Raw genomic sequence first — 14,875 nt, 5'->3', positions numbered from 1 at the left:
AAAAAAAAAGTGAAAACCCAGGAGCACACTGCTGAGCTCAGCTTTAGAAAGTGTCAGCGTCTTCCATCCTTTCATCCTGTGCTACATGAAACACGCACGACAGTAACGAGAGGATATCTTTCCTCCAGTGTAGTGACTTGGAGTAAGGAGCTGGATTTTCAGTTTAAACCAGGACTGGAAGTAGAGCTCACCATTTTCACAAACATCTCAGTCTGAATCTGAGGCCTAATTCTCAGCGAAGCTAGAGTTTCACAATGTCATTCCGAAGCTCCTTGATGGACCAGGGAGTTTCTAGTCTGCCCTTCAACACTGGGCTGGGCTGGAGCGCTTTCACAGCCCCTCTGCCCCTGCCATGAACTGAAGGGAGAACAGCCTCAGGGTCTTCCAGCCTGACGTGGCCTTCAGATCCCAAGTCTGAGGCAAAGGGACCAATGCCAGGCATCAACTTCTTCCCACTCCCTCCTGTCCTGGGGGAGCCTCAGCTCTGTTACTTTACCGCCCCTACTACTTCCAGTGACACTCCTGGTTGCCTCCGACTCAGACACTCAGCAGCTTCCACCAACCATGTGCAACTTTCTGTTCAGCTTCCCGGGGCAGCGCCCACAGCAGGTTTTTCCCTACTAGCAACCAACTACGGAAAGACAGGCACCCAGGAAGAAGTCAGCCCCAGAACTAAAATGCTGTGGGCTTTAGTTCACAGAGCTGCCAGCCCTTGGAGCTGTGACCCTGACCAGTGCTTTACAGACAGGTCAGGAGCTACAGCAACTTAAAGAATGCCACAAACATATACACAGTCCCTTCAAAAACTTTTCCCATCAAAACACACATTAACAAAGGGTGTGGGTGTGTGTTAAAATTAGTAATAAGGATGACTGCATATACTACTGTCACCAGGCTAAAGAGTTAAGTGCATAATTGGCATAAGGTTCTTGTTATCATAAGAACACAGGAACATTCATGCTCACAGCCACAAACTATCAAGTCTTTTAACACCACTAATAGCAGGAAGCTTTCACCTCAACTTTGACAAAAGAAACTAAGCCAGGAGCTCAACCACTGGGGAGGGTCCCAGCCCCACTGCAGGAGGGAAGGGAGAGCATGGAGTTGGGCCAGGCTTCTACTCAGAACTGCAGTGACCTCCTAACAGAGGACAGAGTGGCAAGAGACTCACGGATGAGATGCTGGATGGGGCTTCTGTCCTCAGTTTAAGATGGCACCAGGGATTTGTCTGAGCTTGAAAGGTCAAACCTGCACCAGAGCTATGTTGACTAAAAGGGACCTTATCACCCAAGAGGAGGCCAACAGCTCCTCTGACTGAACAAATGCTCCTTATACAAGAGTTGTGGCCTCACTTATGCTTGAAATAGTCCTGGTCTAAGTATCAATTCTGGTCTGTGTCAAGTCCCCCAGGGTAGATAAAGAAAGCCAGCCTGTGGTATCATCTATGCCTAAAATACAAGAAAGTTATTACTGCCTCTTCGAGGTGTCTGAAGAGTCCAAGGTAGCAGTAACACTGTTTTTATGGCCTCAGAAGCACCTACATAAGAATGCCCATGACTCAGTCCCATTCTCTGATGCTTCTCCTCAGGGTGTGACCCTGTTCCAGGACTAGGAGAGAGAAAACTCCACACTCCTGTTTCAGCAGCAAAGGAGAAGTGAGTTCGCTGAGAAAGGCCTGGCTCAGAAGCTCCAGAATTAAAACAAAATAAAACTGGAAATGATTCTTGAGATACAGCTGAAACCAGATCTGGTCCAAGTGGAGAAGGCCATGGATATTGGAAGAACTGGGTCTCACTGTCCACTCCCCTAACAGAGGCACTGGAAGCTTCACTTAGGGACCCATATGTCAGCTCTGATGGAAATGCTTGGTACCTGCAAATTGTCACAACAGACTGGACCCCACCAACCTATATAAGGTTGAATACACATGACATTAGACAGATAATAAAAATTAATAATTATGATAACAGTTAAAAAAAAAAGATAAAACCAAGGGGGGAAAGTCCTTAGGAGGGTGGCTCAGTTCCGCACTATGTGTGACCCTCGCCCCTAGGAAGAGCGCTTTCCATGCTTTCTCAGGTGGTCTCCAGGTCAGTGGCCTCCAGGGCTAAGGCCTCGGTGGGCTCCTCCTCGTAGTCTGACATGTAGGACTCCAGGCTCTGCTTGGCCAGCAGCTCCCTCCGGGCCTGCAGCCGCTCACAGCGGGGACAGCTCCCAGACTTGAAACAAGTTTTATGGTAGCATGCTTTACACTCTGTTCAGGTTGGGAAGGGGAGAGAGAAGAGAACAATCTGTGTCATCTCAGGCTGGAAGCAAGTCACTGCCAGGACCCTTCTTACAGCCGTGGCTTAGTGTACCTGTGGTAAGACACAGGGAGCTGCTGAACCAAACCCAGCTTCTGTTAACAGGGGCAACTGACAGGAAATTAATAAGCCCTTGTGCTCTGTCCTTATGGCCGACATGCTGGGCACCAGCTCTCACCTTCACAGATCCGGCACTTGTGGAGCTCAAAGGGGAAGATGATGTCATCTTCATTCTGGCAGAACTCACAGATGAAGCCCTTGGCTTGGCAGAGCTGGGGAGGAAACAGACAGGCAGAAAAGGGAGGCAAAGTTCACCAGGAACTGGCCAAGAGGGTGAACACAAGCGGGGCAAGGAGCAAAATATAAATAAGACTTGAGGGGCTCCAAGGGCTTCCCCGGTGGCTCAGTGGTAAGGAATCCATCTGCAGTGCAGGAGACACAGGAGAAACGGGTTCAATCCCTGGGTCGGGAAGGCCCCTGGAAGAGGGCATGGCAACCCACTCCAGTATTCTTGCTGGGAAAATCCCATGGGGTCTCAAAGAGTTGGATACGACTGGAGCAACTGAGCACACACGCACGAGGAGCTCCAAAGTGTTCTCCAACCTTCAGGAAAGAGACTGGAGCTGGACTTAGCATGACAGCCAAACTGGGCCCAGGCTGGGCAGTGTCAGACACAGTCTTAAGATGGAGACCAAGAAAGGTACGAGTTTGAGAAACTCCAGCCACAAGAGTGGTTCTCAAAGGAGAGATGACAAGAAGGAAGGAATGGGGCCACAAAGGGCTTCCTAAAGTAAAAATTCCAGTGTGGGTAATGATTTGAAATGGGAACCACAACCAATTAAGATGAAATGTAAAAGCAAGGACAGTTTTCCAAAATAATATCCAGCCTTGGGCCAGGTTATAGTGAAATCTTTCCAATTCTCCCTGCTACACAGGAGCTCTACATGTGCCCCATTTTAAGCTCTAATTCTGGGACTGTTACAGCAACACAGCCTGGACATATTCTAAGACAGGGAATTCTAAAAATGGAATTTCTGGTATGTTGGATAGATCAGGAACAATAATAACTTGCATCTACAGAATATTTAAGTTTGCACAGTGGTGGTGGTGGTTTAGTAGCTAAGTTGTGTCCAATTCTTGCCACCCCATGGACTGTAGCCCACCAGGCTCCTCTGCCCATGGCATGCTCCAGGCAAGAATACTGGAGTGAATTCCCTTCTCCAGGGGATCTTCCTGTGGTATTTCCTGTGGTCACAGTGACTGAAAATGCTAAGACAAGACCCTGTCCTTCTCTGAGTCTAATCTAATCCAGGGTCCTCCTCCCACATCATGGCAACTCTTTAGTGAAGACCCACTTAGTCCTGTCCGTTTCCCAGGAGAAATGCCAACACCACATCCTCTTCTAATTTTAGACTCCTTAGATCTGGATGATTTAGCTGTTCATCAACCCTGGGGAGAGCAAGCCTGTGCAATTGCTCTCACAGTGTTAACAGGCCAATTCAACTTCCTGGAACTCAACAGCATGAACCCTGGACCCACGCTTCTCTTCACAACCCTAAGTAAGGGCCCTGCATCGTGCTAGAGCGAGACTTTCTTACCACACATCGCTCTACATGGGCAGCCCCGGCCCTGGTGAGCTCAGCAAGCCGGGGCCCTAGCTCCCCCTTCCTGGTGGCAGTCAGGTCATTCAGCGAGTACAGGTGGAGATCCTCCGTCAGGTGGCCTGGAACGGTGTCAAAGGCATCCAGAAGCCTGCAGGAAATGAGGGGAAGTGGGCAGAAGCAGAGAATGAATCCTTTGTGTGGCCCATGAGAGAAGAAGGATTTCTATCCAGAAGCTGGTTAGGGATGAGAAGGGTCCTAGAGATAATGAGGGTGGGTAACACCCAGCCCACCCAGGCTACCCCACCCTCCCCACAACCAGGCATCTGGAGGGTGAAGTGACTTCTACACCCTTCTGCAGAGTGACTTGGGTCAGCTTGCCAAGAGTGGTGGGCTGACCCTGGATGGAATAACCAGAGAGAAGGATACATAGTTACTGTTGTAGGCTTCTTGTTTACTATTTCTAGAATTTTCTGCATGATCCCCCTACTCTCCTGCTTTACATAACAAGGGCCAACTGCTGGGACACGTTTCTTCCAGAGACACTGACTGAGCCAGAGGTCTGTGGCCTCCATCAAGACTTACTCTTTGGCCAGTCGGCACGTCTTAAACATGTTCTTCATGTGATAGAGCTGGATCCGCAGCAGCTGAAGAGAAGGGCATTGTGGGGGTGGATGGAGGGGTTGGAGGGGGTATGAAGGAGAGGGAAACACCATTAGAAAGAAAGTGCCTTTAAACCATTCAGGTCTAGAAAGCTTGCATGCAGTAACCAGAGCCAGGCCTTTCTCTATACCTTTAACTCAACAATACGCTTCAAAGTGACCCCCAGTCAGGGAAGGTCCTTTGCTAGGTCTGCCCCAATCACATACACAGCTGGGAGCCGCTGAAAAATCCAGAATCCAAACTTTTGGCCTGATACCCTCTTCTCTGTTCACTTAATATTTTCAGTGAAGGGGAGAAACACTGCTTTTGCCATCAAGTGTTATCTATAACTCTAGAGCTGCCTTGCCAGGTTTGAGACTAACTAGACGCTTTGGAAATGGCAAGAGAAAGTGCATAGAGAGAGCGAGAATGATAAGATGGTTACAGCTCTGCATGGCAACAGAGAGGATTGTGGTGATCTTGGGAAACCGCTAAGAACAGGGGTAATTTATGCCGTCACCTTTCCGAGGGTCTCACCCGGACATGATTGAGCAGCTTGACCTTCCTATAGAGGGCACTGTTGATGTCCTGCACGTTGAAGAGAGGGTCGTTCCAGATCTTAATGAGCAGGTCCTTGGAGAAATTGCTGACGTAGTACTTGCTGAAATCCCACTTGCGCAGAATGCGGCTGGGGATAACCATCTGGGCATTCTCGTGGCAGCACTGACAGAAGTACTTGCCCAAGTACTCACAGTACCGCAGCCGCTTGATGTAGTCTGAAAAAACAGAAGGTCAACAGGTCAGAGGCGGCTTTCCCAATTATAAGCTGGTGAGGCGGCCTTGCCGTTCCTTTTGAATTAGAAGGAGGGCTGGTCAGTGGACTCCAGCCACCTCTGTCTGAGTTGGTTGAAAGCCAACAGAAACCCATACAGTTAGGCCTGTGGTTTCTGTGTCCCAGACTGGAGGCCACTGAGGAAACAAACGCTGCCAAGTTGGGAAGATCCAGTCTCCAAGAACCTGGCTGAGAGTACAGTAAGTCCCCTACATACAAACGAGTTCCATTCTGAGAGCATGGTCGTTAAGTCCAGCTTGTTCACAAGCTCAACAAAGTTAGCCAAGGTATCCAACTAACACAATCAGCTATATACTGCTGCTTTTACGCTTGCTTCTGGACATTCTGGGCTCGAAGTAAAGACACTGTACTGCTGTACTCTATACAGTTGTTGTTGTTGAGTCACTCAGTCACATCCAACTCTTGTGACCCCACTCACTTAGCCCACCAGGCTCCTCTGTCCCTGAGATTTCCCAGGCAAGAATACTGGAGTGAGCTGCCATTCCCTTCAGGGGATCTTCCCAACCCAAGGATCAAGGCCGCGTCTCCTGCATTGGCAGTCGGATTCTTTACTGCTGAGGCACCAGGGAAACTTGCTCTATACAGTACTGAGCAGTAAAGCACACAAAAGCACAGCCACTTGCAGAGGGTGCACGCATGTGACAATGTACACCAGACACGTGAACTTCCGTGCTTGGACATGTGAACATGTGTTCATACCTAAGTTCACAGCTCAAAGGCTTCTATGTAGGGGACTTACTGTACACAATTTTCTCTGGTAATGGGCTTCTAGAAACCATTTTCCTCTGATTACCAGTGTTCTTGCCTGGTCCTACCCCTTCCCTCTTCCAGGCCCCTTTTTTTCCTTTCCCCAGTTCTGTGCTGTTAGCTCCTCTTACTGCCTCTCTGACCAGCTCCCTTGCCCATGTGTGTGAGAGGGGGAAGCCCCTGGAGGCAGCATGAGGGTCAGAGAAGACACTCACCAGGATCAGTCCGGATGCCGCAACCTGCGCAGCGGTAATTCTGCTTGGCCACAGCGATTTTCCTCCTGAAGGAAGGGGAAGGAAAGGGGTTGGCAGATACCAGCTTTATGAGGGCTCTGAGATGTACAGGGTGAGGACACAAACACTGGGCTCCCGGAAGCTGGGAAGGGAGGGGAATTCACCTATTTTTTTTTTTAAGAGTTGGACAAAACAAGCCTATTGGGAGAGCCAATTCAAAGCAAGGATGGCAAGGTTAGAATTTAGGCCTAGGCAGTGACCCTCCCCAATAATGAGCCACAGTTTCTGAACAAATATAAGAGATGACAAATAAAGAGGAGAGAAAAGGAAAGAAAAGCATCCATCCCTCTTAAGAGGAAGGGGAAGAAAACAGCTCATAAAACTATGGGTGGAAGGCAACAGGTTGGGAGACCAGTGATAAACGACCTCTTTTCCAGTTAGCTCTGGGAAAGAATGGGAGGTCTAAGAGTAAAACTTGCAGACAAGAAGGATACTCCTCTCCCTCGGCCTTTTAGAACTGTGTGGGAGGTACAGCTGCAGATAGAGAGATGAGGGTAAGGAGACAGTTCTGACAATCCACAGAGAAAGTATCTGTTTTCCAAAGGGCACAGCCCCTGACTACTCACGTTGGGGCTGGATGAACATTAAAAATTATCTGTGGCCGGGGTGGCGCCCACTCCAGGTTGCCGCGAACGCGGATACGCAGTTTGTAGATGTCAGCATGCTGCCCATCATCTGGGGAGATGGGCAGTGAGTCAGGGATGGGCAGGAGCTGCAGGAGAAAAGCACAGGTGATCTTCCATGGACAGTCTGGGGAATACACACACTTGACCCTTCTGACCACAACAGAAACATAATGGATCAAAGACTTCTCAGAAACACCTGAGCAAGGGCTTCATGGAACCTCGGCTTCAAAATAAATAAGGGACCAAGCTATTAGAAGTGAGGGCCTTGGGTTTCAAGAATCAAAAGGAATGGAAACAGCACCCCAGTTGGTGGCGCCTCTCGCTAACACTGTCCCTGAGCCCACCCTGGGCCTCTTGGTGCGCCAGGATGCGTCATGCCTTATTCAACTGTAGAGCAAAGAAGAACCTTTTTTTCAGTTCTTTCAGATACTTTTCCAGGGTCTCAAGGTGGTCACAGCTCAGGTGTGCTGCCCCCAGGTCTAGTGAGCAGTCATGTGGGGTAAAGACAGTGAAGGAGCTGCCACCTACATGCACAGGCATGTAGGCAGGCATGCACATGAGTTAAGTCTCTTCAGTCATGTCTTGGGTCTTTAAGACCCTAGGGACTGCAGCCCGCCAGGCTCCTCTGTCCATAGAATTCTCCAGGTAAGAATTCTGGAGTGGGTTGCCGTGCCCTCCTCCAGGGGATCTTCCTGACCCAGGGATCAAACCTGTGTCTCTTATGTCTTCTGTATTGGCAGGTGGCTTCTTTACCACTAGTGCCACCCTGGGAAGCCCAAGACAAGCATGCACACATGCCTTCATTTATTCATTTCACACATTTGCAGTGAAGGGCTTCTACAAGTCAGGAAGGAAACACGTACATTCATGCTAAACAGTGGATGTATGACAAAGAAGAACAATATCGGGAAGGCTCACAGCCTTCTGGGGCTGGGCGGTGGGTAGAGAAGTAGAGCTGAAGAACCTACCTTCTGAGGGGCATCGTGCTCTGGAACGAGCCACTCCAGCTCCGAGGCGGCGGGCAGCTGCATCCCCTCAAACTGCTTCAGGAGCCCCATGGCCACTGCCTCAGCAGACGTGGAGTGCAGGAAGCAGTGGGAGCTGAAGTGGAGAGAGTCAAGGAAGGCTGAACAGGGAAGACAGGAGGACAGGAGCCCTCCCTTTGGGACCCAACAACTTACGCAGTGATTTCCAGGCTGAGAGAACACTCACAGCCACCCCAGGCTACAAAGCTTTCTTTCTCATCATTTTCAGACTTCTGTGCACAGTGGGAAACACAGTGGTCCACACAGGGTTCTAAGACTTAGGCTCAGGTACCATTTACTAGCATTCATGACAATGCTGGTTAAGAATTCTGTGTCAAATCCTTTCTCTAAACTTTTCTTTTTTGGAGGCCACACCACACAGCCTATGGGATTTAAGTTTCCTGACCAGGGATCAAACCCATGCCCTCTGCATTGGAAGCGCGGAGTCTTAACCACTGGACCTCCAGGGAAGCCCTAAACTTCAATTTCTTTAACTGCAAAATGGGAATGAAAACACCTGTTTACAAAGTTGAGAGAGTCAAACTGCTCTGTGGACTCTAAAGACTATTGCTGCTCCCATGTGAGCTTCTGTCTCCTCTAGCTGAGTCTACTATGGGGAATCTGTTCAATTTGATTTCATAGTCAGAAATCATGATCACTGTTCTCTCTTTCGAGACCTCATCTTCTAGGGGTCTCTGATATAATCAGACTTATCAGAGAAGGAATAATCCACATTGAAAGCTTCACTTCCACCAGAGTCCACCCTGTTTGAACCCATAATCTTCTCTCTCTTTCCCTGGCTCACCACCACCAGGCAGGCTGGTCACATTAACTTTGCTTCTTTGTGGATTCAGATGGTGCCACCCCATCCATATGCCAAGAACTGGGTTTATTTCTCCACCCATCCCAAAGTTCTATTTAAAAAAAAAAAACTACTTACAAGGACTGAGAGGAAATGAAGGATTTGCTGTTGGAGGGCGTGCTCCTTCTGATGTCAGCATCTAAATGGAAACAACAGTTAAGGGGGACGGGAAACAGAAAGGGAGGAGGTAAGGATAATAATGGACACCAGTCCAAGCTACTGCCAGCTAAGCACTCAGGGCGGCAGCAAGGTGCCACATTCTACGCAGGATAAGGAGCAGAGTCCAGGTGAAGGTCTATATACGATTTATAGTTTGGCTCTGTTCAGGTCACACCAGGCTGAATTAGTGACATTACACACAGCATTGAGAAGGTCAAAGTGGCTACAAATCCAGGTGGAAACACAAACTCTGATTTGGTTTAAAGCAGTGAAGGAAAAAATGAAGCATCCTAAAGGCAAGCAGGGACATACTCTGTACCAAGCAGTGACAAACTACTCTAATTTCTCTCTCATCATCTAAACCTCAAGCCCTCTTAAATTATAAATTCTCAGAAGTAAGAACTCTATCGAGCTCTTTTTTAATTTCAGAATCAGTACCCAGCACAGAATTTAGATCATAGAGGTTACTCATTAAATGTACATGGGATTGAAACTTTGCTTCTAATATCTGACTGCTAGTGGTATCAGCCCTGAATGTGACAAGTCTTCCATGTCCTTAACAAAGTTTCATGGAAAGACTCCCTTCCTGTCTGGTGGCACAGGGAAGAAAAGAACTTCCCTATGGCTTGGCAACTCCCTGGAGATGCCTGGTAAACAACACATTTTTATGGAGCTATTTAACATGATCTTTACTAGAGAACTTGCAAACACAGTCTTGGGAAATTATGGCAGACTTTCCAAAGCCTGTTTACAATAAAGAATTTGAAGAGGGTTTCTAATAATGATATGATTAAATCTCTAGAGATCTCATCTACCCAAATAATTTTAATAGAGAGAAGGAAATATAGCATTCATGTTCCAGAAAGGCAGACAGAGCCTGTTCAAGTCATGGAAATAGGACTATTCTGATAAGTCTCATCCCTCACTTCCTTTGATGCCTCATGAAAAGACTTTTTCCTAATTAAACCTACACAGTGACCAATCTACTGCATTTAAGCCCCTAAATAGAGCACCAGGCTTAAATGACATCACTCTGCACTTGGCCATGGGTTGCTCAATTGTTCTTCATGTTTCCTCTGTACACATATATATTTGTATGGATCACTAGATTATAATATCTCCTTGTGAGGAAATGAGATCATGTCTAATTCTTCTGTTTAGCCCCCAAATACTTAATACAGTGGTCTGTATACAAGCATATACTCAAATAATATTCCTGGCCTTGAGGGCCAGGCTTCAAAGCTGTAAGTACAAGAGAGGAAAACTGAAACCTCTCAGCTTTCATATGCTCTTTAAGCATAGAAAACCTTAAGACAGCAACAAAATCTTTGACTAGTAAATAATGAATCCTATTTAACAAGTAAGTTCATGTATATCATATGCTCTGAATTTGCACCACCAAAATCCAGTTCCCAAGATACTGCTAGTCTGTATTCCATTCTAAATAGTGCTGTATTTCATTCTAAATAAAGCCCAAGAATACTGGAGTGGGTAGCCTATCCCTTCTCCAGCAGATCTTCTTGACCCAGGAATTGAACCAGGGTCTCCTGCATTGCAGGCAAATTCTTTACCAATTGAGCTATCAAGGATGCCCTCTAAATAGTGCTATTGGAGGGGAAAAAATTCTAGGTAATAACAGATCTCAACAGACCACTGGGTTTGCAGTGCTGATCTGAGTAACACTAAACTGCCTTGGATTGTACGTAAGTCTTGCCTTGTCCTTAAAACCCTCAAAGAGCTTTGTACATGACAGGTTTTCAAAAAATATTTCCTAAATAATTGGCTCAAAGCAAAAAGCAAATTTCAGCCTGTTTAGGATAGAAAAGGAAAAAGAAGAGACAATCTTAGATATCCTTGAGTAAAGAGCTAACAGTTATTGCTGAGGGCCAGGCTACTAAGGAAAACATGGCATGCCAGAGAGGAGAGGTGGTGGACAATCCAAGATTGCTGAAAACTACCCTCTTCATAAAAGCTAGTTAGCAGTTCTTCATCCTCATGTTCTTTGAGAGAAAAAAAGTCTTTGGAAAATAAAGTGAAGTCATACTTTATCCTGTTTCTTCATTTTTACCAGAGGTATAGTAACGTCCTAGCTAATCATGAATATTTCCAAGAGTGCAGAAGGTTACACAAGTTTGGAAGTGAGGATCTTACCCCAAGAGTGGAGAGAGAGAGGCAGTGCCTGATACCAGAGGGACATCACGCCTGTCACTGGTCAGTGCCATGAAAGCCTTGTGGATACTAGGCCTCTGCTGCATCCTGCTCACTCTCCAGTCAATTCAAGCAGATGATAGCTTAGTGTGGTTGGAACACTAGCTGAAGATCTGGGTAAAAGTAGATCAGGGTCTAAGATAATTCAGGAGTAAAGAGAGAGAAGAAAGCTACTCAACTGAATGAGTTAAACGTACCCCAAATGAGAGCACTTTAGAAAGAAGTCTGAGAAGCTCTCCTTCCAAATGGAAGTTAACATAATTATGAAATATTTTATCAATTATTTAAGGATAATTGATAAATTCTTCAATGATTTCAAGTGTTTCTGATGCTTTAGATAGGATAAAGCTATTATTATGGACTGGGTAAGTTAAACGATATAAAAACAAACAACAACAAAATAATGACATGTTATAAGAATTTTTGTATGTCCAGACATGGGCATTGGAATGATCAGGGAAAAACTGGTTAAAATCCTGTACGCTAGCAAAATCTGCACATTTTTAAATAAAACAAGCAAGGCAGAAGAAGAGAGTCAACTTCAGAATTTACTGGGCAATCTGATGGGGGGTTTCAACCTGTTTTCCCTTCAGCAGATAAGGGGATATCCAACATTCAGAAATCCAACTCTAATGAATTTTCTGCAACTGCTGATTCAAGAGGAAACACTTTAAAATGGAGAACCACAATTACTCTTGTCTTAGAAGGAGAAAAAAATATATTATTAAAAGAGGGAGGGTGGGGAGGAGCAATTGATTACCTTGAATTGGATATAATTTTTAAACTTGCCAAAAATATAGTTCATGAACTTTCTTCATTATATATTGTAACAATTATCAATTTATTGCCTTTCGGCTCCAAACCTGCCCTTCTTTTTGTCTGCTCTGTGATAATGGAGTTGGATTGAAAACACTCATCTTTTGCCAGCTGGCACACTGCTAAGCTTTGCCAGCAGAGGGCACTGGAGAAACACTGGAGGAGGAAAGGGATTCTCTCGCTGCTTCTGGTATGCTCCCCTAAGCAGACTCCTGTAGTGCAAGTGACTCCCCAGGGTAAGCATGGCTTCAGAAGGCTGTGCAGCAGAGTGCCACTGGTGGTAGTTTTCATAAATGGCTTCCCTTGCACCTCCTGGGAAAGCTTCAGAGCAGGTGCTGCAGGCCTGGTACCTCCCAAGAACCACTTCCCCTTCCCCCAACACCCCTTGAGTTCTGAGGAACAACACTCCCTGGGGGCAGCCTCCCCCAGCACCCCAGAGAATGGTTTCCTGGTGAGGGTTGTTGGCATGGCAGCTTTCATGAACAACATCACCTGACACTCTCAGGGCAGCTCTGTAGCTTCAGAGAACTTCTCCACCATCCAGTGAGCAAGGAGGCCTGGACCTCAGCCTTGTGGGTATGGCCCTCTTCTACATTCCCTCCCTGTGGCCTCTACTTCGGCCCTAGAGATGGTGACTACTGCTTATATATGCTATTCCTGTATTCTTTAGAGTTCTCTTTACTCCTTTTGAGCCAGTCTCCCACTACTTCAATCTCCCACTAGAGTTAATGATTCTTTATATTAAATTTTCCCTATTCAAATTGTCATGTGGTGTCTGTCTCCTGAATGGACCCTGACTAGGTACATCTATGTGGAAGACTGAAATTCTAGAGAAAGGAAGATTAAAGAACTGATGAAATTGCAGTGGAAAAGGAAGAAGGAAGGAAAAAACGGAACTACAAAACCTAAAAAACCAAAGAAATTGAGAAAATTGCCTGGGATCAGGAGCCTGTGAAAGATATTGTATCAATTTGGCAGATACCATCAGAAGAAACAGATGAAGTTAAAGAAGCCAGACACAAAAGATCACATACTGTATGACTGCATTTATATAAAATGTCCAGAAAAGGCAACTCTATAGAGATAGATTAGTGGTGGACTGGGGCTTGGGGTGTGAATGTAAAGTAACTATAAATGGTAAATTAACTATAAATGGGCATGAGAGGGATCTTACTGAGGATGATGGAAATGTTCTAAAACTAGAATATGGTGGTGGCTGACAACTTGGTACATTTACTAAAACTCAGTGAATTGTACACTTAAAGTGAGTGGATTTTGATATGTAATTATTCCTTAGTAAGATTGTTTTTTAAAAATGGAATAGATGTTAATGAATACAAAGCTTTCTATGAATAAGCTTTCTATGATTACAAGTTTATATCCACTTTACTGCAAGGAAGAAGTAACTTTCAAATCTATTTCCTTCACAAACACTTCTGGCTCCATAAGGTCTACTTGCTGAAATAGGATCCAAGAAAGTGATCATTTTAATCAAAGTATTATAATTATGCAGAGTATTTATCATAGATGATGTCTACAGTATGATGCTTAAGTAACCTTCCTTTGATAGAATCCAAAGAGACCCTTCAATAGCATATATTACCCAAGGTGATCAAAAAGAAACCTCTAGACGTGATCAGAAAGATTGCTAATGAGAACTATACTGACATTTTTTAGAAAGACTTTTGTACTAGTGATAAACTTGCTTAAAGATCAGAAACAAATAAGAAAGAACAGAGAGCAATAAGGAAACCTAGAGCAGAGAAAAATGAACTGCAAATTATGCTTTCATAATTGGGAATCTGTGTGTAGAAAGTTAAATCACTACTTTGGAGACACTTTCCCACCAAGCCCTCAAAATGTGTGGGATAGTGGGTCACAAGAAAAAGTAGTACTTTAGTTGAAAAATAGTTCATATTCTTGGTTTATAAAAAATACTTTAAAGCACCCAAAATGGGGGAAGAAAGGATGCTAGGAAGACCAAATAAAAGTATGTTTGATGGCTAAAGCAGATTGAATATGCTCCAATTAAGAAGTAGCTGACAGTCAGTAAATGCACATGCAACGGACTTTGGTTGTAAACATATCAGAAACCACTTTTTTTGTTTGATTTTTGGTTCTTTTTGTCACCCGGCATGTGGGGTCCTAGTTCCCCAACTGTCCCCAACCAGGGACTGAAACCATGTGAAATCTTAACCACTTGACCGCCAGGGAAGTCCCAGAAACCAGTTTAAAAGTGAGTTAGGGGAATTCCCTGGCAGTCCAGTGGTTAGGACTCAGAATTTTCACTGCTGGGGCTTAAGTGCCATCCCTTTCAGGTAACTAAGAGGCCACAAGCCACAGGTGTGGCCAAAAAAAAAAAAAATGTGGCTTAGGATTGTTACTTCTCAAGTAAGACTATATTAGGATAAATTATAACAGTTTAGAAGTAAAAGGTCCCTAATTCCTTTTATTTCTCTAAATCTTAATTTAATCTTATACATATAATTATTTCAAATGCAAGTGGCTGACAATATTAAACTGCTAATTAAATTTTTAAATTAATAAAATAATTAACTATTAATTAAATTAATAAAAGCCTGAATTTTGTTGTTTGTGTGTTTTAAAGCCACTTTGAACATCCAACTGCTACTTGTTTTCGGTTAACCCCATCTACAGAAAGTCTACATGTTTGGATCATAAGGCAGTTATTAAGACCAAACATTTGCAGCAGTAAGTCCTAATTGTAAACAAAGTAGGA

The 14,875-nt window shown here is 45.1% G+C and overlaps 1 protein-coding gene across 4 annotated transcripts in view; it reads right to left on the bottom strand.

Moving 5' to 3' along the window:
- Positions 1-12: 12 nt before the first annotated feature.
- KIAA0226 (KIAA0226 ortholog) overlaps positions 13-14,875 on the bottom strand; it is a 50,761-nt gene continuing 35,898 nt past the window's right edge. For 3 of the 4 annotated variants that reach the window (XM_010834315.1, XM_010834319.1, XM_010834316.1), the window contains 9 exons: positions 9,031-9,091; positions 8,034-8,166; positions 7,006-7,151; positions 6,362-6,426; positions 5,084-5,322; positions 4,490-4,551; positions 3,902-4,055; positions 2,482-2,575; positions 13-2,254 (listed from right to left, as the gene is read on the bottom strand). In XM_010834315.1, the coding sequence (XP_010832617.1) occupies positions 2,076-2,254; positions 2,482-2,575; positions 3,902-4,055; positions 4,490-4,551; positions 5,084-5,322; positions 6,362-6,426; positions 7,006-7,151; positions 8,034-8,166; positions 9,031-9,091 (1,133 nt within the window). In that variant the 3' untranslated portion in view covers positions 13-2,075. The remainder of the gene's footprint in view (positions 2,255-2,481; positions 2,576-3,901; positions 4,056-4,489; positions 4,552-5,083; positions 5,323-6,361; positions 6,427-7,005; positions 7,152-8,033; positions 8,167-9,030; positions 9,092-14,875) is intronic. The other variant, XM_010834317.1, reaches the window with a different exon arrangement.

Source organism: Bison bison, unplaced genomic scaffold (genome assembly GCF_000754665.1).
Source record: "Bison bison bison isolate TAMUID 2011002044 unplaced genomic scaffold, Bison_UMD1.0 scf7180017864032, whole genome shotgun sequence".
Classification (NCBI taxonomy): domain Eukaryota; kingdom Metazoa; phylum Chordata; class Mammalia; order Artiodactyla; family Bovidae; genus Bison; species Bison bison.
Note: the sequence above shows the minus strand (reverse complement) of the source record. Positions and strands in the feature narration are given on the sequence as shown.